At 47.1% G+C, this 23,034-nt stretch overlaps 3 protein-coding genes across 5 annotated transcripts; 2 read left to right on the forward strand and 1 right to left on the reverse strand.

Moving 5' to 3' along the window:
* The first annotated feature begins 5,498 nt into the window (after positions 1-5,498).
* LOC128310160 (uncharacterized) lies at positions 5,499-19,048 on the forward strand. Its single transcript, XM_053046728.1, has 6 exons — positions 5,499-6,043; positions 10,280-10,560; positions 12,046-12,350; positions 12,448-12,678; positions 13,110-15,820; positions 16,690-19,048. The coding sequence occupies exons 1-6, from the start codon at positions 5,740-5,742 to the stop codon at positions 17,973-17,975; spliced, it is 5,118 nt and encodes a 1,705-aa protein (XP_052902688.1). The 5' UTR covers positions 5,499-5,739; the 3' UTR covers positions 17,976-19,048.
* Positions 19,049-19,221: 173 nt separating this feature from the next.
* LOC128297818 (U1 small nuclear ribonucleoprotein C) lies at positions 19,222-19,838 on the reverse strand. The gene has a single exon (XM_053033519.1). The coding sequence runs from the start codon at positions 19,777-19,779 to the stop codon at positions 19,321-19,323; it is 459 nt and encodes a 152-aa protein (XP_052889479.1). The 5' UTR covers positions 19,780-19,838; the 3' UTR covers positions 19,222-19,320.
* A 345-nt stretch (positions 19,839-20,183) lies between these two features.
* LOC128297035 (deoxynucleoside kinase) lies at positions 20,184-22,689 on the forward strand. 3 transcript variants are annotated; one of them, XM_053032585.1, is made up of 5 exons: positions 20,184-20,315; positions 21,328-21,661; positions 21,739-21,857; positions 21,942-22,093; positions 22,197-22,689. In XM_053032585.1, exons 1-5 carry the CDS (start codon positions 20,255-20,257, stop codon positions 22,347-22,349), a joined length of 819 nt encoding a protein of 272 aa, XP_052888545.1. In that variant the 5' UTR covers positions 20,184-20,254; the 3' UTR covers positions 22,350-22,689. The 3 variants fall into 3 exon arrangements, with proteins under 3 accessions (XP_052888545.1, XP_052888548.1, XP_052888547.1); XM_053032588.1 differs by lacking the exon at positions 20,184-20,315 and adding an exon at positions 21,052-21,081; XM_053032587.1 differs by lacking the exon at positions 20,184-20,315 and adding an exon at positions 21,105-21,239.
* Positions 22,690-23,034: the final 345 nt, after the last annotated feature.

Consider the following 23,034-nt stretch of genomic DNA (forward strand, 5'->3'; position numbering starts at 1 on the left):
TCGGATGACTTTCGAGCAGGCGAAGGAGGACGGATTCACACTTCCGCTACAGGGTATTGCCGTATGCCCGGATGTCCGGGTTATGTGAATTATGGTGGTGTTGTAGGGTCGATCATAAAAGAGATTGCCAGGTAAGACGTCGAGAAGGTCACCAGGTAGGGGTGGTTCAAGGGTGATATATAATAAAAGCAGCGGTGCATGGGATTTTCCCCCTGACTCTGAAGCCCTCTGACAGCCACAGCAGGTCGGCACGCTGGTGCCGCAATGTGCATCCCGAAGGCGTGAGAGAGTGTCTTCACACAGTGGTGAAACCCGACACCTGACCTGCCCACAGTGCGTGTAGTTTTGTGAGCAGGCAAAACTAATCTTCCTATTCACATAAAATGGTGAGTTGGTATGTCTCTTCACCTATTGGTTCCGAATCTTCTCCGGCCACAGCAAACGAAGGTTAAACAGTTCAGAATCACCATAATCATCCGAAAGCGTCATCTTTTCGCTACCTTGTGCTGGCTTGTTCCTATTATCTCGGGCGTACGGGGCAGCTTATTTACATTTCCATAACCCAAACTACGGGATTTTACGATGCGAGGGCTAGGCTTCTTTCGGCCTAGGTCTTCTCGGGCGAAACCTTATCAGCATCCCTTTACCCCCGGCACGATGGGGTACACAGTTTTGGGTTAAGTTCCGTGTTCAAAATACAACAACAAAAAAAGTAGGAGTCTTCACACCACGATCTAGTGCCTCAGCCCTGGCAATGCCGGGACCGTTTAGGAAACGTATCACAAACGGCTTATCTTTAACGTACGAACGTACTGATCCGATTTGAACAACATTGTAAGCTTCGGCTCGAAGACCTCTATCGCCGCACTGGCCGCTTGTTACTGTTTGCGCTTAGGCTCACGTTCGCCGTACATGAGGGGCATTAGCACGTTGGGTCACAATTGGCTGTGGCAGAGACGCGTTTGTTGGCAGTAATAAACTATGCCAACGGGTGTCATTTTACACTCGGTCTCGGATGTTCGAAAGCTTCATCAAAGGCAGCTCGAATGACTTTGTAACGTTCAATGAGGCTCACTTTTCAAAGTGGATGAAGCTGGCCGTGAGAAAGTGTCATCTAAACGGGTTGGTGAAGCAGAGTCTCAATGGGTCCAATGCATGAAGGTTCCGAGTTCGTCGCTTAGCTTAGCTTCAGGCAAGCACAAAGTTGATTCTCTGCTAAATGGCAATACCGCATTCAATGGCAGAATTTTGAGTAGTTTAATAATCGTCCAGTGTCATTCTCATGACATGATAAACCAACAGGAGCTAACCAGCCCATTGAAGGGATCTTTCTCTTGGTCAGCGTATGGAATATAAGAATATTGTAAGTGCGGCCGGTGGTGTATGGGTATTGGTCTTCTTACGATAGGACCGTTCGAAAATCCCATCCGGAACAATCCTCCGTAGCAAGGACTGACTATCCGGCTAAGTGATAAAATTAAGGCTAGTAAGCCATAAAAGACAGGCATGACTTTAGAAGGTCGTTAAGTTAAGAAGAGATGAGAGTCAGATTTGAAACACCGTAACATCAAAAGCAGTTTGGTGATCATCACCTGCCCGATACTGACAATCTTAGTAGCTCTGATCTTCACACGACACTAATCTGAATAAAGCCAAGTCTCAAAAGTTTAAGTGGTTGTAACCTTAAAAAAAGGGAAGCAGACAACTAGGACTTCCGTAAAACCATGGATCTTTTTTCAAATTTAAAAATATCTAAAAAGGTTAATATCTAAAAGCGGTTTTGTACATTACTGTCATAGTGCCGAGCACTATGACCAGAAAGATACATAAACATCCTAGCGATGTGTCATTTACACGACGTTACAAAGCCACTATAGATATAGAATCTATACCAGCATATTAGGAAACTCTTTATCAGTGAATTTAAATATTACTTCTACTATTGAGAAACTTTCATTTTCATTTGTTAATTTACATAGTACACTCCCGATCTATTTCTAGGGTCGTTTTTGGTTCTCTTGGCAAAAAAAAACTTTAGAATAGCGTCACAATTTAACTGTCGTTGTTAACCTTCACCAAAAAGACTTTAAACGAAAAGTTATCAGTCAAAGCAATAGCGCACCCTTCAACCTTCTGTATCTTTGGAACAACCGAGTAACGACCATGTTAACGTGCTGCTACTACCTTCCCTCATGTAACCGACCTTCTAATCAATGTTGCGACGAAAACATTAGCCTCCTGCCGCACCCTGCGACCGCTGCGTTCCGCATGAGACCAGTGTTTTAAATTACCAGCACACCCGTACAGAATGCGGGCCCCCGGACATTCAATTCCGATGCGACACGCCGAAGGGGTGCCGTTGAGGGTTTTCCTAGTTTTTGAATTTCCTATCGGCTGTTTAGACATCGTTTAGACCGGTCCAGACGGCGACCTGGACAACGCCCACCCAGAGAGAAAAAAACAACAACTGTGGACCTTGCGTGAGGCGTCCTTGCATGCGAGATGGGTTTTCGCAGTTAAATTGAAAACTTTAAAGCGAAATTCACCTCCAAACAGAACACACTGCCTGGAGGAACAAAAGTTCGGTTGCTTCAGGTGATTTCTGTGGTGCAGTTGGTTTTTTTCTTCAATATCGTCCGTTACGAACACGTTACAGTGGACCGATACGGTTTGCTGCTACTGAGCGTAAAAACAAAACAGATGAATTAAGTGCGCGCCATGGCAGGCTCAAAAACGTTTCGATTTCCCCCATGCACATGCATGCATGCGTGCAGTCGGTGGGGATAGTTCGTATGGAACTATATCGAATAATAAAACAAAAAGAACTGAAAACAGGGGGTAGAAACGAAGAGCGAAACCATGAAGAAAATAAGCACCACTTTGACCTGCCCTTGCGCATGAATGGAACGGGACTCGAACGGTGTGTGTTTGTCCGTTGGCGGTCAAGTGGTTTTCGCTGCAGTAAAAGGGAAAGAAACTGAGCACACCGAACAACCGAATTGGAGAATGAGGCCTGCACCCATACACGTGTACGCCGGGAGTGTCCCCGATCGCTTTGCATTGCAGTACGATGCGCGTGGGTAGTTGCCCAACGTGAAGGTACCACAAATCAAACCGTTCGCAGCCCGTTTCGAACGCAGCGTACTGGGCTGGAGGCGCATTATGCTGGCTTCAGCAGTTGGTGACGTCGTTTCGTTGGTAGTGTACAGTGTACACTGTGGGCTCTTCTGCCCGCCCCATTTGCAACCCTCGTGTGATTGTGGTCCACAATTTCTTACGTTGTTGCGACACTGGAGTGTCAAAGGCGGCATCAGTAAAACCGGCTCTACCCCTTTGCCTACTCACAAACCCACCGCACAACCCCTCAGTTCCTCTTCCAGGCCGGATCGTTTCGCGGTCGGAATCGACGTATTTATGGCTCCGATCTCCGCTTCCGCTACCCGGTAAAGCCGCCCGGCAAATGTAACGGCACGTACTCGGCGCCGCCGCACGTACACACGTATCCGATGCACTAACACCACCGCACAGCGGCGAGCATAAGTCAGAAAGCAGAGACAGACAGCATAAGCTGCAACATAACCCCGCTTCCCGGCATGCACGGTGGTATGGGTAAGGAAGAATTCCAACCGCTCGCAAACCGCTCGCACACACTCGCAAGTGCCGTAACATCTGCTACAGTTGCACCGGTTGTGGGTGGCTGTATCCTTGCCGGCGGTGCCTACCCGTGATCGTACAGTGACCCGTAACCGGAAAGACACACCATTCGTAAACCATCAGCATTCCACTTCCGGTGAAAATTTGGGCAATTGAAAATGTTGAAACCCACTCATCTCACGCCTACGTTGTGATCTTCGCGGTGTTGAGTGACGCGGCACTCAGCAGGATGCACGATCGACGGAATGCGGAATGCGTGCCGGACCGGTCGTGAATGTGTGTGTATGTATGTGTGTTTATGGGAAAATGTATATGTTGCTATGTGTGTGTTATGTTTGAGCTTGGAATAGCGCTATCTCTTTCTTGCTTAGATTTTTTTCTCGCCATGTTTTATGCTTTCTCCCTTTTGTAGGGTTCTCACACTATGGACAAGTTGAGGTCTCCTGAATATTCAACTTCATAAGAAGAAAGCTTGCTCATATGTCAAATCGCTCTTTTCCCAAACCAAACTTTCCCATTGAAATTCATTAAAATGTCATTAATCGAATCCAGCTACTACGCGTACTAAAGTATCTCTAATAAAACGAATCTAACTGACGCATTTAAACGTACGATTCGAATTTCGGTTTACTCGTATCTCGAAGCAAATTATTTATTTATTTCATTAACAATTAATGGGTCTGGTACGACATGGACCTTGACCCTTGTATACTTAAATTAAGGTATAAGCTTAGTTGTGGCTATTGTCGAGGGCCTATGAATCTAAAATATTAACCTTAAAACACTAAGTAGTCATGTTGAAATCGAATAGGTCAAAATGTGTGTCAAACTGCCTACACATTATCAAAAAAGGATCGTTGTACGATGCTACCGTTCTTCTATATTCATTGTGCATTGCTCTGTCAATAATGCTCTCAATGTGCGTCCTGAAGGTAAGCTTGTCGTCTAATTCGACACCAAGGACTTTTATAAGCGTTTTTCGTTGCAACACATTTCCTCGAAGATTATAATTGTATGTACGTGGTTTCTTTAGACGATGGAAGGACATTATACAACACTTATTTTATGATAATTCCATATTATTGTTCGAACACTACTCACAGAAAGTATCTAGAACCTTTTGCAGCTTATAGCAGTCATCGTTATTCCGTATTGTTGAAAATATTCTAACGTCGTCAGCATAAAATAAATATTAGCCATCTGGGAGAACATAGCTTAGGACAAAAAAAATACGCTCGCTCGTCAGCGCGAGATCTAAAAAAAAAACTCGTAACTCGAAGTACCACCGTACTCTATTCAGCCTAAATCTGCACTACGCACAAGAGGCATCGTTGAGGAGAAGTCTCAACATCATTCATCACTACGACTCTCCCCGACTATAGTCCATCATGCGCCTTTGTGTCCCAGCGCAGTCCTACTGTGCACGCATAATTAAAAATCGCGTGAGCGACCAACATACTCGCCGCGTGAGTGCCTTTACTCCAGTTGCTCAGAACACGGCAAGCAGGTAGGACGCTGTCGCTCCGTCGTTCCACAAAACGTTCAAGCTTGCGCGTAGCATGCATTTCCGGCAGTTACGAACTTCGCCGTGATCCTTCCTGGGTGGTTAGCTGCAGCAGCTTTACTGTCACGGAACCAGTGTCGGGGGTGGGTGCATAACAAACAACTTCCCACGCCCGAAAGTGCGAGTCCAGTGTGCGGAGATGTGGTGTCCAGTGTAAAATGTCAGTTTCTACCCTTCTCGTTCGCATTCCAATGCGCAAAGTGCTGCTGGTGATGCTGTAGATGATGATGATCATGATGCTGATCTTTCGAATGTGAAGTGGTGTTTGTTTTTTTATTTTGTTTTAGCCAAGAAAAAGCGCTGTGCGCTACGAAGATCGAAGAAGAAAATTAATTGAAAGCCCAACCTGTGTGTCCAAGAAGTCATTGACGAGTCGGTTCGTGTATGGGTGCTGTGTGAGTGGTGTGAGAGAGTTTGATCGCGTTTATGTTGTGTTGGCCACTGGTGGGTTGTAGTGTGTGTGTGTGTGTGTGTGCATTGTTTCAACGACGACCACCCAGGTGAAAACAACATGAAGCAAAATGCCGTTCGTGAAGCGTGTCGTAACCCCAAAGTACATCGCCCGCTCGTCCAAGTTGGCACTGCAGCCGTACGCGGCCGCTCCGACCATCCCGGTGGCGGACAATGAGTTCGAGGCCCTGACCAACGTCACGCTCAGTAACGCCCTTCGTCAGCTCGCTTCGCTCGTGTTCATCTCCAACCAGATCTTCACCGAACTGCACGAGGAGCTGTCCAGCGTCAATGAGCGGTCGCTTGGCATCAAGCAGCGCATCGACCGACTGTCCCAGAAGGTGGAACAGTTCGACCCGAAGCAGGTCACAGTCCGTAAGTACATCTGGTGTGCTCTGCCTGTACCATTCGATCGAGAATTCCCTTCAAACTCGCTAGTATCAGTTTTGGAGAGCTGTAACTGAAGATTACAATGTCCGAACATGCTTCATCAAATTGGCTTAGGCATCTCCCCGGCCATGAGACTCTATATCCGACGCACATATGCGTATGGTTTAAATCAATAACCCATTAACTCCATCTGTGGCGATCAACGCAAACCAGATTCCCCAAGCAACGAGAACTCGCGGGGCCTAACTACTTAGAGCCATTTGCTTTCCGGCTGTTCCGGGCCCTTTTGATTATTCTCTGTTCCGCTTTCCTTGCTGCAAGCATTTACATGGTGGTGAAAGAAAATCTCCAACATCCCAATAATAGTTAAAGCCATACGCCGAGCAGAGATTACGTGACGTAATGTTAAGATCCCGGCACAAGGCCCGCTTACCAGCCCGGGTGGGTTCCCAGTACCGAGAGCAAATAAAAGTTGCCGGAAGAGAAAAGCAGATAGTGCGGCTTCCCTCCTCGCTGCACAGACGAGCCCCTTTTTTAGGTACTCTGGCACACGGCGAAGGGAGCGAAAGCGCACATCGCCCAGAATGCATCGTTGGCATCTTAAAAACCTTGCGTCGGGGTTTCGACGTCGGGAATGGCAGCAGCAGCTGCTGCTGCCTGTTGTTTGCAGCATCTTTACGAGCGCCTGCTGTTGGCTGCTGTCGGCTGTTACGAGCACGGTTGTCCGGAGTTGTCACCGGAGCATTCCCATTTGCGACCATTTTTCGGTGAGCGCGCCCTTCCTTCTTTCCCGTCGTCTGCGCACCAGTTTCAAAATCATTACCAACGTTGGTCGTGCGTCTTCTCGCAAGCAGTGCCCTTTGGAAACGAGGGATGAAACGATCGTCTTCATCGTTGTACGTTTGCTTTGGAATGCCCTGCGCGACTGATCGAGGGTCGGTTGCCGGAGACGCGATGGTTAGTGGGGTCCGTGGACCGTGCACCGCCAAGCAGTGGATGCTCGAGAGGCGGATGGTTGGCGTGTTCGCGAAGGGATGGATGGAAAAAGCAGCAAACGTGCATGAGTCGGTGCGCAACTCGTTTTGCTTCTACCTGTAGTGGTGTACGTTTGGCGTGAACCGTTCGCACACCTTTACGGTTTGATGCTGGACACACCAATACGAGGCCAAAGCAAAACACGCGTGTTTGGGTCGCGCAAAACCCGTCCATCACTTCGGTATCGGCGTTAAATCTTCAGCTAAAGCGGCGATGCTGCTGGCAGGGGTGTAGAAACCTGTTCTTTGATAAACTTGCAACGGGTTAACGGGCTCTGGTCGCACTTAAAACCATATCGAGGGTGTAATGCAATTGCTACATCGAACAGTGCTCCAGACTGCGTAGGAAGGAAGTGTACATTTTAAATAGCACCGTCAGCATTCGTGTGGTACAGCGCGAAAAGCTTTAAAATGAAATCAAACAGCGTATACTTGGCTTGTTTGATAGTGCACCAATGTTTAACCTCGTTCCCTGGCTGACTAACTGACCACTTAAGGGTAATTTATTGAGTCACAGTTAGTCAGCGAGCAACGTCGCTAGAAATCGTAAACCAAGCGACTTAAAAGAAAAAGGCATACAGAATAGCTGAAACAATCAACTCGCCGTATGTATGTGAGATCTGATCTAGCTGAGACGTTGACTCAGAACGGGCTCGGTGATTAAATCACAATAAACAATGTGTTGCTATAGAACATGTAAGCCACTTCTAATAATAGTTGCCTTAAATGAAACCTCAATACCTCAAGAAAACAACCTTAAAACTTTTTTTGTGATAAATTTAAAATGTTTTTAAACTAAATTATGTGTCATTAAATTGTTCTCCAAATTGCAAAAATAATGACAAATAACAAAGTAACGTCCAATATCGCCTTGCGTTCATTTTCAATGTTCAAACGCGTTTTTCTCGCAAAACACCGATACAACTACAACAACGAATCGGCAACTAGAAATTTTAGATGATCTTTGAACCGATCGACTCGAAGTTTTTACCAAATATCCAATTTACGTTTATTGTTTACCTACTCTTGTCCCCGGGACAGGCTATCTCGAGCAGTGTTCGAGATAGCTGATCGCGCATTTTTTTTTGTCAAGCCAGAACACTACTTCGGCTGTTCTTTTCATTGCTGATTCATGCTTTACTATTTATGTGATTTATGTTTGATAATATTTTTATACTAATTATCAATAAAACAATAAAAATTATACATAAAAAATACTCTTCTTTATTTTGCTAAGAGCCATTGTCCATTGTCGGACTTTAAATTATAGCAAAATAGAAGAAAATAGAATAAAGCATAATTCTTTCTATAATTTTACAGCAAAACCTTTCATAAAATGTAACAAAAACAAGTGACAATTTGTTGACCCTATTTTTTAAAAACTCGTGACTGTTAGGAACAACAAGGAACATACTTTCAAACGAAAACGCATTTCTTTTTAAAAGAAATCCCAAACCTTCTCAACGAGCATTTCAATATTGCTAATATAATAGGATCCACCACTTAAAATTTACGACTGGGTAAAGATTTCTATTTCTAGCAGTATGCATCGACCCCGTTCACAGCTGCAGTTAAATAAAATGAAAAAACCCGAAATGGAGAAGAAAGTTTAACACCAATCGATTGTAAAGTAAAATTAAATAGTAATTGAATTTAAAATTATCACAAAGGTTTCTTAACTGCATTACCTCCCTTAAGTCGCTGCATGGAAAATTTATGAAAACATTAATTTTTGACCCATAAACGTTCATTAACTCCTTACATCATTTGACACCTCTGGAGCGATATGCGGTGTTACGGTGCTCTACTCGCATTCTCAACCTCTCCTCCGGTCCATGCCGTGGCTCTACCTGCAATCATCATCATCATCATCAGCACCATGCCGACCGGTACCGGATCGTTCCCATAACGCTCACACACAGGCATCATTTGAAAAACCCATGGCAACCCCATGGACTATCCACACCATTCATTTGCCAACCTACCCTTCCCAAAACCTCCGACAGATGGTCGGTCGTTCCTGGGCCCTGTAATGCTGCTGCGCCGTTCTCGGTACCGCGTGCGCACGCCGCACGTTTTCTTTCTCCCTCCAGCCAGACCCTTTTCCGGGGGCCGGTGTTTTTTTGAGGTCGAAAAGAAATCTTCCGTTTGTTATTTAAATCGAGAGCAGCAACACAAAACCACGTACCTAACATGGCCACCGAATGGTCGTGCAGCATGATCATTATGAATGCCGTGCATGGTCAGGACTTCCGCTGAGCCGGTTGTGTCGTTTCGCAGTGCGCGGCATTTAATGTCACGCTCGCTGTGAGATCTTTCACGCGCGTATGTGCTGCGATCGCTTGAATTTGCCTCTCTTTTAATCATTTCATCCTCTTGCTTCCTTTGGCTGGCAAGTTTCGAACGGAAGTGAAATTAAATTTGACATTGCCATTTGCCATCTGACGAGACAACAATGGATTCGCTAACAATGCGACCGTAACACCATCTTCTGAGGCCCATACACATACACAACACTCTGCCAGCCGGCATTATCCCGTCCCAGCTTGTGGTGTGGCAACGGTGACGCAGGCGGTGCATGTTGCACTAATTTTCAATTATGTTACGACCGGTATTAACAACCAGCCCAGCTCAGCTTATCAAAAGCGGCGCATACAAAGTTGAGGTCCCCTCCTAATTTACACATTCCAAATGGTTGTATTTTTAAGTTCCGAGCAACTACCTTTCGGCCGGGTCTCTATCTAATCAACTGCCACCGGTTTCCGTGTCAAGGGCTGTCAGGGGAACCGGCGTGTGGCTATTTAGAGCAACGCCGGCATTAATTATCAGCACGGCGTAAAACAATCCACCAAACCGGGTGCTTCCCATACCCTCTTGCGTCGGCATCGGTAAGACCTCCGGACAAAAGTAAAAGCGAATTAGCATCAGCTACGAATGGGGATGGAATTGCGTACGGCGGTCTCGGTTTCTCCGCCCTAGCGGTTACGTGAGAAATCTCATGCCACAATCGCTCTAGCCCGGACGCTTTGGTTCGGCAGTCTCCTTGGGTATCATTTGTCCACTTCACTCGCTAGACTCACCTCGTCGGTCATCTCGCGGTTGCCGCACACTAATTTGCTTTCGCTTGCCGCTCCGATAATTTTCCTTCTTCACGCCTTTTAATTACGGTTCCCCTACTCCTTCCCAGCGGAAAGTGACCTCGATACGTTCGTGCAAATAAAGGACCACTACGCGACGAAGTACCATGTGGATACGGCACTGTTCACCGTGGCCACCCGGTCCGACACGGTGCGGGAGCTGTACGAGGCCGCCGCCAAAACGCCCGTCGCAACGATCGCCGAGATGGACCGTATCATGGGCAACATTGCCGGAAACAGCACGGAAGCGTTCATCTGCACCCCGGTGTTAAGTCGGCAGCGGCGCAACGCCCGCGCCCACAATGTCGACATGGACATCGAAGTCAGTCTGGTATGTATCACGTTACCGGGGGAAATAATTCTTCCCTCACATGAGTGTGTGTGTATCTCTTGCGAAGGTCTTCATTAGTGCCCGCCGGTAATGAGGCCGGAATCAGGGTCATGTCCGGAATCAAAGCATACCGCGCATCAGTGCGATCGGTGGTAGACCTACACTTTTTGACCACAAAGACCGTATTTATTTACGTCGGTTCACAATCCCCTTTTCCGTCTTTCTTGGTTCTTTTGTGCCGGTCTGCTCTCAGTTCGGCAACCCGATAGCCATCTTTTCCCCCGACACCTGCGGATCCCGGCAACTCCGTACGCAAAGGACCACGGTACAATCTAATCAGTATCAGTGCTCTTGTTGATTGATGTTACCTCCCCAATGCACGGTGAACTACATTGGACGAGTAGTGGAGTGGGGCCTAGTGTCGCTATCGATAGACAAACACGCTTGACCAAGTGTTGTGTAAACAGATCGAGGGAGACGTTGTTTGATTTGCCATTGACTAGCGTGTGTTTGGCTATCACTTTGCATCTTGAAATGTATACGCACCTTCCCATTTTTTCCTGCCTCGATTGGATGGGCAATTTACAAAAGTTGACGTGTCATGTTATTACTTCATGTTACAATGTTTTGAAAAAAAAAACTACTGATTAAACAAATAGCTCTTCCTACTAATAAAGCCATCATTCTTTGGAGGGATTGTTTCTTCGGGACCTTCGGAATTAACAATCATGTTAGACATGGACTGTGTCTAAAACTGATGAAACTCTCTTAGCTGCGTTCGAGAGGAAGATAATGTATTTTTGGACCCATATGTTTCTAGCTACGATAGGCTGGTAACGTCATGAGAATGACACCGGACAACCCAACCCATAAAGTTTCGTTGTTTAGGTTGTCCACATGGCCAGAGGAGTCGTGGTAGGTCCAAATTGGGGATGGAGTGATGGCTTTGATGCGTTCGCCGAAAAGACCGCTTAGGCTATGGCCATAGTCTCCTATCTATGACCACGTAAAATCTCGACCACGAATTTCTGACGAACGAGTGGGACATTTACATTAAGAACCCTTGCGATCGTATTCTTCTAAAATTTTGGCATCAGCAAAATGATCATAGAAAAATTTGGACATTCTCTGGAGATAAGCTTTGTCGAATCAGTAAGTTCGGCTATCGATAAGTCAACATCTTCAGGAACATCTTCAGTCAACATCTTGTTGATTTCGTATCGATTTCAGGAGGCTTTTAAGCTCAACAATCCAGTATGAGGTAATGGCTCTTCTATATATTAGCCTACTGTAATTATTTTTACCACGTAGCCAGAAAGTCAGTCTTTGCTCTTTTGCAGATAAGATTCATTTCTCGGACTAAACCGTACACCGAATCAAAGGGGCATTTTACAATCACCGAGTACACACATTAACCTTGCTTCACAGCAATAAAAATAACACTTGTATAAACTCACGAATTCCTTCAACTCTTTAATACTGCAGCCTACTGCCGTACAAGATCTACGCAAATGGACATCGTCGGAGGCAATCGGCGACGTCACTACCGGTGTTGCGTGCTCTGTTAAGATAGCGTCTAATAACAATTCCGTCCTACCGCACATAACCGAATCATGTACGACACCGTCCGATCTGACCGACGCACCAACAACATCCAACATGGCCGACGAAACGGATATCGATGCCATCACGACACTGGCGGAAACGGTCACCAGTAGTGGCAGTGGAGATGATCGTGTCGATCACCTGCTGCCATCGCCTACCGAGCAATGCCGTATTTTGGCCTCAAAGTATGTGTTTACCTTATTGAGGAACATTGAGTGCACGCCCGCATTCACTTCCTGTTTATATTGTCCTCTCTAACTCTCTCCCACCCCCAACTCACAGATTTCCAGCGGAAACTATCAAAATCGATACCTCCGGACGGGCGTTCGATCGTATGTCGTCGACACGGAAGTCATTGGTGTGCTATACGGCGACACGGGCCAAGAAGGACGATGCCAAGCCAGAAGAGGATACGGTTAGGCGGCGTTCGCGGTTACGGCGACCACGAGGCAAAAGACGCAACACTATCGCCAGCTCAGATCAGCGGGAAATTGCGGAGGTTATCAACAAGGGGTACGGTGCTCAATTCCATCCACAACCGAACGATCAAGACATTTATATCATCGATTGGCTTTTCTCATGCCCATACACAATGTTTCTAATTTATCACACAATCGACCGTTGTTGTGTATTTATGTAAAGTTTGCGCCTTTTGTTTGTGTGATCATCTGATGTTGTTTGTTGCTGGGTTTTGTTAAGTGTTGCATTTTAATAGAGCAATTTGCATCTAACTCGGCAATCTTGTCTGCTGACATTGCGCTATAGCATTTAATATTTCTTCAGCATTATGGGACAGGCGTATGGATGGCGATTTATTATGCTACATGCAAAATTTTAAGAAAAATGTAAAATATATCTCACTACGCAATCGGTCACACCATAATGCTGAAGTTTCATCACCGTTCTTGACGATTTCATTACTTTCGATTATGTTTTTTTCACAGTGAACCAGACAGCGGTGTCGCTGACGAGCATGAGGTGTGCGATTTCGGTGAACTAATGCCAGCCATTCGCAGCAAGTCGGGCGATCTGCTGCGCAAGGAACCGTCCTTCTCGGCCGAGTGGGCCAAAAGCTTCAACAAGATGTCACACTTCAACTCGCTGAAGCAGTGGGGCATGAACCGGCTGCGGATGATCAACCGCGAGTCGGCGAGCCACCGCGACAAGGATCAGGACATTGACGACTTCAATATCCACGATACCACGCTCGCGCGTCAACCCAGCATCGGCGGTAGCCGGCGCCGGGGCACCGACAGGGAGAAACGCCTTTCGCACGACCGAAAGCCGTCTTACTCATCGTCGGAACGCAGCTCGACCGGCATCCTGGGCGGCACGACATACCTGCCAGCCTCGATCAATCCGGTGAAGCTGAGGGAAACGTCCACGATTCGGCGACAGCGTCGTACAGCACTTGGCAATAGGGACGAACCGCACTCGTCCAGTGGGAACTGGAGTGCGAGCTCCGAATCCGGCAGGACATCGATCGGTAGTGAGATCACCACGACCAACACGCATCCCAAATCGAGTGCTTCGAGCACCTCGTTAAACCACAGCAATCCAATCAGCTCGAGTGCACCTCCGAGCTCGATCGTTAGCAGAAGGCGATTCTTCAACACGTCGGCATCGAGTAGCGTCACGAGCGAGGGAACGATCACGCCCGATCTGCAGACGTTTGATTATCACGATGAGGGCGGTGAGACTAGCTCAGTGTACTCGTGCGATACGGAGGGTTACTACACTTCGTTTCACGTGGACTCGGGATTGAAAACACTTAAAGAGGAAGAACCCATGACACCTCTCCAATCGACAACGGCTCTATCCAGCATCACATCATTCTCCAGCTCCGGCAATACGACCGTTGTGTCTGATTACGATGTGTACGGGAAGGGATCGACGTCAACGACTACCAGCTCGGCAGGTACAATCTGCACGGTGCTGGCAGAAGGTGACAAGAACGTCAGTGCAAGTGCCTCCAACTTACCCAAGATCCCCGAGCGTAAGAGCTCCCTGACGAAGCTGAACCGTAGCAACAGCACCGCCAGCAATGGCACACTGGAACGGAGCTACTCAAGCAGTACGCTCGGCAGTACGCTGGACAGTACCGGTACGATCAAACGCAACGGTGTACTGATCCAGAAAGAGGTGCTAAAGATCCTACGGCAGGAGAATAACAATCGGCTCGATGTGGCGGATGGAAACGCACCCAAGGTAACGTCCGCACAAGAACAGCAGCACCAACCGTCGAGTGGAGCTGCATCCAGTGAAGGTGGCAAGCTACCCCCCACTGCCGAACCCGAACACTCCGAGTCATCCGACGTGGAGTGCGTGGAGCGTACTGAAAGACTGAAAGTGAAGACAACCATTAACACGAGCCGCATTCCTTCCATGTGCATCATCACCCCAACGAACAGTGACGATGAGCAGTCGCAGCAACAACAGACTGGCACATCCGGTGCGAAGACAATCGCAACTCAATCATCGAAACCGTCCGACAAGGGTAGTGGCAACAAGCGACGACCCTTGCTTACCGAGTCTGCCTCGTTCGAGCTGAAAAAACCGAAAGATTTCCGCAAACATTCGCTTCTGCCACTGAACAACGTGTTCGATAGGATTAAGGGCGCATTGCCACATTTGAAAAAATCACCCACAAAGGAAGACGGCACTGGTGGGTTTGCAGCATCCAAGACGGTGGCCGGAACGGGCGCACCGACGGAAGAGGGCGAAGGCGAGTACGTTGAGATTTCCAAGGGTCGTAAAACACCGAACGAGCTGACGGTGCGCCGCAATTTGGCCACGGTACTGTCCGGCAATTTGAACGAAGAAACCGAATACGTGTCGCTCAACGAGCTGCCCTGTAATATCAAGTGTGAGAGCGCTAACTTCCTGGCGGTGGATGCGACCAAGTGCGCACCGGAGAGCGGTACCGACGGAGACGCAGGTGCGCTGCAACAATCGGGTCAAGATGGCGCCGGAAGCGGTACGGTTGCTGGTACGGCCGGGTGCGGTACGCGGCACGCTGCGCTGAAGAGTGCTGCGCGTGTGAAGCTGGATGCAAACGGGCGAGTAATTTTCTCATCTGACAGCTTGAAGCGACGGAAGGGTGCCCATACAACGTTCGCTCCCGGACCATGCGTAAAGGATGTGTCGTCACGCGAAGCGCAATGTAAACAACCGCACGTCGTACTACAGCATCCACAGCATCCACAGCAGGAACAGCAGCATCAGAAGCAGCAGTACGCAGGTGGCGATGGTGGTGGAACAGTGAGTACAACGAACCCAATAGTGGTTGGTGTCGACGGTGTACCAGTAGCAGCAGCACCATCAGCAATACTTCCCACGGTGCGACAACTGAAGCGACCCCTGGTTTCCGCACGGTACGGTACACCCCGTATCGGACCGTCACCGCTCGGGTCCGGTGTGTTGTTGGAACCGCCGAAGAAAACACTCGTGGCAACGATTCTCCCTAACAGTGCCAAACAGCAGCCACCCGTACAGCCGCCAATCCGGCGGGAAACCCGTGAACTTACCAGCATGCACTCCTTCTCCCCGTACGGCACTGATATGACTGACGCTGGTGCTCCACCGTACTACGGTGCTGCACCGATTGCAGCCTATCAGGCATCTGCAGCAGGCCATGCAAAACTGTATCCCGAAGGTAAGCTGCCTTTGCGCTTCCGTGTACACGAATTTTATGCACCACAGTAGGCCTCCTACGCAATCACCCGTAAGCACAAAACGTTGACAGAGAGTGTTGTGTCAGGCAAACGGGCGACAAAGGTACACTGGGCAAGTAGGCGATACCAGATAACAAACACGCACAAAAATTGCAACGCCATTTTGGTGCGCTTTTGTAATTACATTTGTTTGCTTCCTTATTCCGTTTCGTGTTTCTCATTGTGGTCTAACAAAACTCTTTGCCACAGCTACATTTAAGTGTACATAATCAGGCTTCTTTGAAAAAAACGCATTAACACACCACACTGATTGTTTTTAACGATACTTTTCGATACGAGTTAATTTTGCAGAGACATTGCGCGAGCGAAAAACAAACGAAACGCGACTCCTTCTCGTGGCATGTAGGATAAACACAGTGTGTTTTTTTCTTTCAAAGTATTCTTACAAATGGTACAAAAACAAGTATTCTTATTTACGCGGTGGGCAGGTTTTACTTACTATTTACGTGCGATTAATTGCTTTTGTTTTTTTATAATAAACTTTTGCTGAAACAATGTTCGTGTTCTGTTTTTCGAAGCTAATCTAACTATGCTCTTTTGATCAGTGACTAATTGATACGTTTGTGCCGTGTGTGTTTCGCGGTTTTATGTGTGCTTCATTTTGTGTTTCTTTTCCCTCCACTGCACTTTCACTTTATACATCTTGGCACAAATCTTGGAAACGGTAGTTCAATCACACACCCACCCACACAGTAGTAAAATCATCCTTCATCTGGCACGAGCTCACCTTACCGTCAGCTCATCCCTGAAGTAATTATGGACCTCGCCTCTACCGCTTCTTTTTTTGCAGGTGCTCACTCACTGGACCGTTCTAGCATTAGGAACTGGTACCCGGACAAGCTAACCGTCCAGCGGAACCTCGCCACGCTACCGACCCGGCCGGACTATGCGCGCACGTACCGGGCAGGCGGGTTGCAGGATTACGAAGCTCCGCGCGCACTGATGGCGGGAAGTTTCGCAAGTCCACCGGCCAGTCCACTCGTGCCGGACACGCCCGATCCGAACAGTCTGTACGCGGTTCCGAACAAACTGAAACCTTCGCCGTTGGCCGTCGGTAGAAGTGCCGTGCCAAAACCGATGGATCGCAGCCTGCGGACGATACTGGCCGAACAGAGTGAACTGTCGCCAATCAAACCTTGCCAAACGAACCCATTCCGTACGTCAACGCCTTCGAAGGAGGATGATGTGATGGGGCCACTGCACCATAAGCTACTGCTGTCCACATCCACAAACGTTCGCTCGTTGGGTAACTCGCCGGTACATTCAGGTCGTTCGACTCCGCGCGAAATGCTAGAACCTCAGGCACCGAGGGGCCGTCACAGTTGGGCGTCGAACAGCGTAGAAGTACCGAAGACATGCTCGGATCGGCTTGGGACACCTAAAACAAGCTTAATGGATTTCAAGAAGCTGCTGCTAGCTCACGGCACTAAGTCACACGCAAGTCCCGGCTCTAAAATGTCGGCCGTGGAGCTGTTGAAGAAGAGCAAGGAAACGGCCGCGACGCGTCCGAAAGAACAACCGAACTCATCACCCGCAAGCAATATGGCGATCCTGGATATGTCTGCTTCGCCGAAAATGTACAGCTACCGACGGATAGCACAGCAGGGCGGATACGGTGGATCCCCAACGAAGGGTGGTGGAGGTAAGGGAGGTGCGGCTCGGTCCAACTGGCGCTACAATAATATGCGCACGGGTGTTATCTCCACTGCCATACCGGAAGCGAACAGTGAGGAAGACATATTGCCCACGGATGGTAGGAAATCGATCGAGAAGGAACCCACCACAAGACCCACGCTTGCCAAGGAACCGGAACCGGAAGTGGAGGACACGATCAGTAGCTTTAAGGAGAACATTTTCCTCAAAGAGGACGAAAACAATTTCATGCGCGGTGAGATACCACGGTTGGCCAAATCGTTTGCCGGCTTTTCCACATCCGATGGGCCACGTGGTGGTAAGCTGGTGAAGGACATGGCAGCGAAACTGATTGCACGGGACCAAGGTGCGACTGGGGAGGATTTACACTCCACCACAGCCAAGCAGTCGATGGCTTCGGCAGCTCTCGAAACGGCATTTTAAACCGGTTCGCTGTTTTCAGCAGGCTGACGGCCCTCGCCTTCACCTCAATACTGTCCACCTTTCACAAAAACGAACCCCTGCTTTAGGTAGCTTAAATATGTGTACGCTGTTTCTTTTTAGCGCGCGTCTTTAAAATGAGCTCGAAAGTCTCATATTTATCCTTATTTATTCTAATTTATTTCACGTGTTTATTCGTTCAACTGTTGTTTAGATATTTATATTTTGGCGAAGGATCGTGCAAAACCCCCCTTTCGCGGGCTTCGTTTCAATGGAAGCTTTTCTTCTGTTGAGAAATTGTTTTGACAAAAATGACTTTCTTTCGCTATAGTATTTTGTTCCCCTTTTCTATACACGGTAAGCCAAGTACGATGCGGATGCATATTGTTTTCCCACCGTATCGGGTGCTTCGGAGGAAAAAACATAAGGCTTGCGAGACTTTTAGCTTGAACTCTGTCCCAACTTCAAGCGGTGATAGCCAGTCTTCATTGAGAGCAATAGAGCATTGATTTCGATAGGTCGTAGTAGAAGAGTAAAGTTTTGCTTATAGAATTGTGCGACAAAACGCCGCATGCTTCGCTTGGGCAATGCCAACGGTTAAAAAGATTAAGTAATGTGCCCCGAATCTTGCTAAGGTTCCAGTGCCGATTCAAAACTTCTTCAATTATCCAAATCCAATCCGTTTGTAGAGAGAGAGAGAGAGAGAGCTACATAAATTCGATCGCTTGAGATATCATTAGGAGAACTAAAACGAAAAACAAAGTATTACATCTTGCAAAAGAGGCACGTGGAACTAAACATATTGGAATGTAGTTTCATATCAAGGCTATATAGCATTTAAGGCTTATCGTATGCATTTACACCTAATTGCCCTCCCGTTTAGGTTTGGTGTGGTTAGTTGCAATTTCGACAACGCGACAGAGACGGCTTCCCCCATTTGGGGAGAATAGCAGGAAGATGGTTTTACAAACAGCTATCGATCAGTGTTCAGGAGCATCATCCCAATCTATAATTGTTACATTATTGAATGAGACATATTTAAACGAAGCAATTCAAAATAAAGCATTAAAATATTTAGCAACTAATTGATGCTTGTTCAGTTCGAATCATCTTCCAGTTGATGAACTGAGCGGCAGTTCTAGTACGATACTTGCCTATCATGCGCTACAACCGTTCCCGGTCAAACGTCATCGTGAAAGAATCTGGTACGCCGGACTTTGTTCCGGACGTCCTCTCTGTACGATTCGTCTTATCTGCACACATATTTGTTATATTTTCGTATTTTCTAATGATACACAAATAAACCTTACGGAAGAAGAACGTAGTAAATACGGCCATAAATCAAGGCTTAGCTTTTCTGGTTAAGCTGTGGCGGTGCGGTACTCATTACCGGGGGTCGCATCCCTAATCCCATCGGTGGCATACCCATCGTCGGTACCATCATCGGCGGAGGACGCATTCCCATCATCGGTGGCGGCAGTGGTCCGTTCGGTCCCATCAGTAGGGGCGGTGCGCCTGCCGGCATGCCGGGAATGATGCCTGGCCGGGGCGGCATGTTCATCGTCGGCGGCGGAATGGAAATGTTTGGTTTCGGTGGCCCAGTAGTGAACGGGTTCGAGGCAATCTTGCCAGCTTTGTACGCTGCCGTTGTCGCATCGATGAGATGCTGCGCCTGTTCCTCCATCCATTTCTGGTAGTAGAATTTCACATTATCTTTGTGCTTGCGGCCGGTGCAGTGTGTCTTCCGGACGCTGGGCGAATCGTGCGTGAGGTAGGTGTCACAATAGTCACAGTAATACTTCGGCATCGTGCGGAAATTCACTGTTTCAGAGCAAACTGCAACAAATTCTGTAGCTTCTCCTACAGCCCACCAAAACAAAGTTCGGAGAACGTTTGATGCCACTGTCAAAATGAGTCCAAGTTGTGTATATGGCAGGGTGTACTGAAAATATTTTCAAAATTTGTGGATTGAATTTCAGTATTTTTCCAGACAGTTCTGAATACTGAATAAATTAATAATTTATTTATAATCCTCTAGCAATTGGAAGGTGCGTTCATTTATCAATTATATCCCCTTTTTATGTTTTAGATCATCCGCCAAGAAATTGATCTAGATCAGTTGGAACACCGTTTACATATTCATCTTGCGCCACCCAGCTGCTCTTTGTTGACATTCGATTTGTTTATAATGTGCGTCGTAAAGTTTTCCCGTGTGGTTGCCGCAAAAACTATCGTGCCTCCTTGAATTACATGAAACTTCCTGTACACTTTCGCCGCATAAAATGCTGGTTCAACCGCTGCTGTTCATGTTGCGACCGGCAGTACGACCGATCAGTCAATTTGGTAAGCGAAGTCGAAGTACATTCCCGGGGCTCGGTTGTTTAGGACAGCGATGTTAACTAAACCTTTGTAGCATAGTATGATGTTAATTACGATTTTGCACTAAATTTATCCCTTGTAGTTTTTGTGTGGCAGTATCATTGGCAGTTAACCACGTAGTTGTGAGCTGATTTGAACGCCATTTGGCACCTGTGACGACTTTGCACAAATCATATGTTCCATTCTTTCCAACGCGTTCGGAAGGGTCGCTCTTGTGGCTGCATATAATGAAATTGTAACAGGTGAAAATTATTTTAAAGTTTCTGTACCTATCGGTATTCCTTCCACATTGTAAAGAATTCCATACTTCATCATATTCCCCGATAAAATACGTTTGTTTACAAATTGTTCTGGAAACAAACCGCGACTTTATATGTCTTCACCTTGTGCGACGTAGGCGCGATTTGAAGTATTTGAGCTAGCGTATGTAAACGTGATCGTGTTTGTAAACTTTTGTAGGAAAAAGCGAATCTCGTTCCATTCAAAATTTTCCGGCCGGTGCTTTTGTTTCGCTGTGGCAGCCTGTTTTCCCCTAGATAAAATTATCCTCGTGTATTTTCGTAAACGAATCGAATGTTGAGATCAATTTTGCGCAGCCAGATTATTGAGTGCAGTTTACGCATGTGACGTTCCGTTTTTGGCGCGATATTGCAGCTGGCGCATGGAAACTGACAAACGCCCAGAAGGGGTTGAATTTTCGCGCTTAAAACCGAGTTTTCTTTCACTTCGCGTGAGCCTGCCTGTTGACGCGTTCATTCGTTCTAGTCTGACGAAGAAATTTTACCAGTTTTGACTCAGCCTGCTGTGGTGTTTGTCTGTTTGTAACATTTGTCCATTTCATTTGTGTCGTTTACCATTTGTTGGTATAGTTTTTGGATCCATTATTCAGTAAGAATGCAACATTTTAAGCGGCGTGCGTGTTTCGATCCGGTGGAAATCTGATCGTGTCGTGTTGGGTTTTTCTCCCTGTTCACAGGACGCAACGTTTACAGCATGTTTTCGATAGCGAGTGAAAAGTTGGGTTCCAATGGAAAGAAGCCGTTCACGGTGTTCGTGGAGGGTAACATTGGAAGCGGCAAGACGACGTTCCTGAACCACTTCCAGAAGTTTGACGATATTTGCTTGCTGACGGAACCGGTGGAGAAGTGGCGCAACTGTGGTGGCGTCAATCTGCTGGATCTTATGTACAAGGAGCCCCACCGTTGGGCGATGCCATTCCAGACGTATGTGACACTGACGATGCTCGGCATGCATACTTGCCAGACGGACAAATCGGTCAAACTAATGGAGCGGTCATTGTTCAGCGCGCGGTATGATCATTATGAGTTGCAATTAGGCGTGGTGTGTATTTTGCAATAACTTTAATTTGCTCTACTATCATGAATAGAAATTGCTTCGTGGAGAGTATGCTGGCCTCAGGTTCGTTGCATCGCGGCATGTACAATGTGCTCCAAGAATGGTATGACTTTATCTGCTGCAATATCCACATACAGGCGGACCTTATTGGTAAGATACGGGTAGCAACACGGTGTACCCGTGTTGGTATGAATTTGCATTTACAATAAGCGCTTCCCTGTTCTTATATTCTAGTGTATCTTCAAACGAGCCCCGAAGTGGTGTACGGACGGATGAAGGAACGTGCCCGTTCGGAAGAAAGCTGCGTTCCGCTCGAGTACCTTAAGGAGTTGCACGAACTGCACGAAAACTGGCTCATTCATGGCGCGTCACCACGTCCCGCTCCGGTAAGCACGTTTTACTTTTGTTTCTTTTCCTTCTATCAATAATGCCGAGAGACCGGTTGGTGTTATTTCTCCCTTCCCTCAAAAAAAAAAAAAAAAAAACAAGGTGTTGGTGTTGAACGCAGACCTCGATTTGAACACCATCGCGACGGAGTACAAACGGTCAGAAACGAGTATATTGAAGCCGATCCTAATAGAAAATACCAATCAGCACTCTATTCTCACCTCGCCAGCAAAGCGCGCCAAGACGGAGTTTTAAACATTTCCGATAACCGATACCGGCTTTAGTTTGTAACTTTGTGCAAGCATCTTTCCTTTATTACTTATTTTATTCGGACGACCAGTCCACTCCCAGTGATGGTGAACACTTGATCGATCTAGGCGTAACTTGCCGATGGTGGCAAAGTTGAACAAAACGCATGCAAACGTATGATTCAAAATTAGTGTTTACCAGCTATTGTCCTTGGTAGTATAAATGGTGTAGTAGTGTAGAAACAATACGATGTTTGTGTTTTTACAACATTATGTATAATTTACGATAATACAATTATATATTCGAATAAAACTTGTGCCAGAAAATTGTAATCTTGACAAGCTGGCCCGAATGCACATGCAATCTTTTTCTTGTTCGCCAAATATCGTGGAGCTTACGAAACTCAACTGAAAATAAATTATTAGAATTACCTGCAAGCTAAAATTTTTTGCAAGTTGCAAGAGTTGTTTGATAACCAATGGAAAAATAGGTTCTGTACGCGCCCTCCCCTAGCTGTAACGGTCGCATTTTCCAACAACAAAGCGCTTGTTGGTCGATTGTGTGCAGTTTGAAAATTATGCTCGCCTGACAGCACGACGAAGACATTTCACGCACACAGGCACACTGGCGCTGTCAAGCTGTGTGTGTGTTTTCCCCGGACATCAAACGCTCGCTGGCAGCACTGCTTTTG

This window comes from Anopheles moucheti, chromosome 2 (genome assembly GCF_943734755.1).
Source record: "Anopheles moucheti chromosome 2, idAnoMoucSN_F20_07, whole genome shotgun sequence".
NCBI classification, from domain to species: domain Eukaryota; kingdom Metazoa; phylum Arthropoda; class Insecta; order Diptera; family Culicidae; genus Anopheles; species Anopheles moucheti.

What these genes read in the sequence shown, in the direction of transcription:
- LOC128310160 (XM_053046728.1), top strand. Translation starts at nt 5,740, where the DNA reads ATGCCGTTCGTGAAGCGTGTCGTAACCCCAAAGTACATCGCCCGCTCG. An exon ending in CCCGAAGCAGGTCACAGTCC is followed by an intron (nt 6,044 to 10,279) that starts GTAAGTACATCT and finishes ACTCCTTCCCAG; the next exon opens with CGGAAAGTGACCTCGATACG. An exon ending in TGCCGTATTTTGGCCTCAAA is followed by an intron (nt 12,351 to 12,447) that starts GTATGTGTTTAC and finishes CCCAACTCACAG; the next exon opens with ATTTCCAGCGGAAACTATCA.
- LOC128297818 (XM_053033519.1), bottom strand. Translation starts at nt 19,779, where the DNA reads ATGCCGAAGTATTACTGTGACTATTGTGACACCTACCTCACGCACGAT.
- LOC128297035 (XM_053032585.1), top strand. Translation starts at nt 20,255, where the DNA reads ATGCTGGTTCAACCGCTGCTGTTCATGTTGCGACCGGCAGTACGACCG. An exon ending in ACGACCGATCAGTCAATTTG is followed by an intron (nt 20,316 to 21,327) that starts GTAAGCGAAGTC and finishes CCCTGTTCACAG; the next exon opens with GACGCAACGTTTACAGCATG. An exon ending in CGGTCATTGTTCAGCGCGCG is followed by an intron (nt 21,662 to 21,738) that starts GTATGATCATTA and finishes TATCATGAATAG; the next exon opens with AAATTGCTTCGTGGAGAGTA.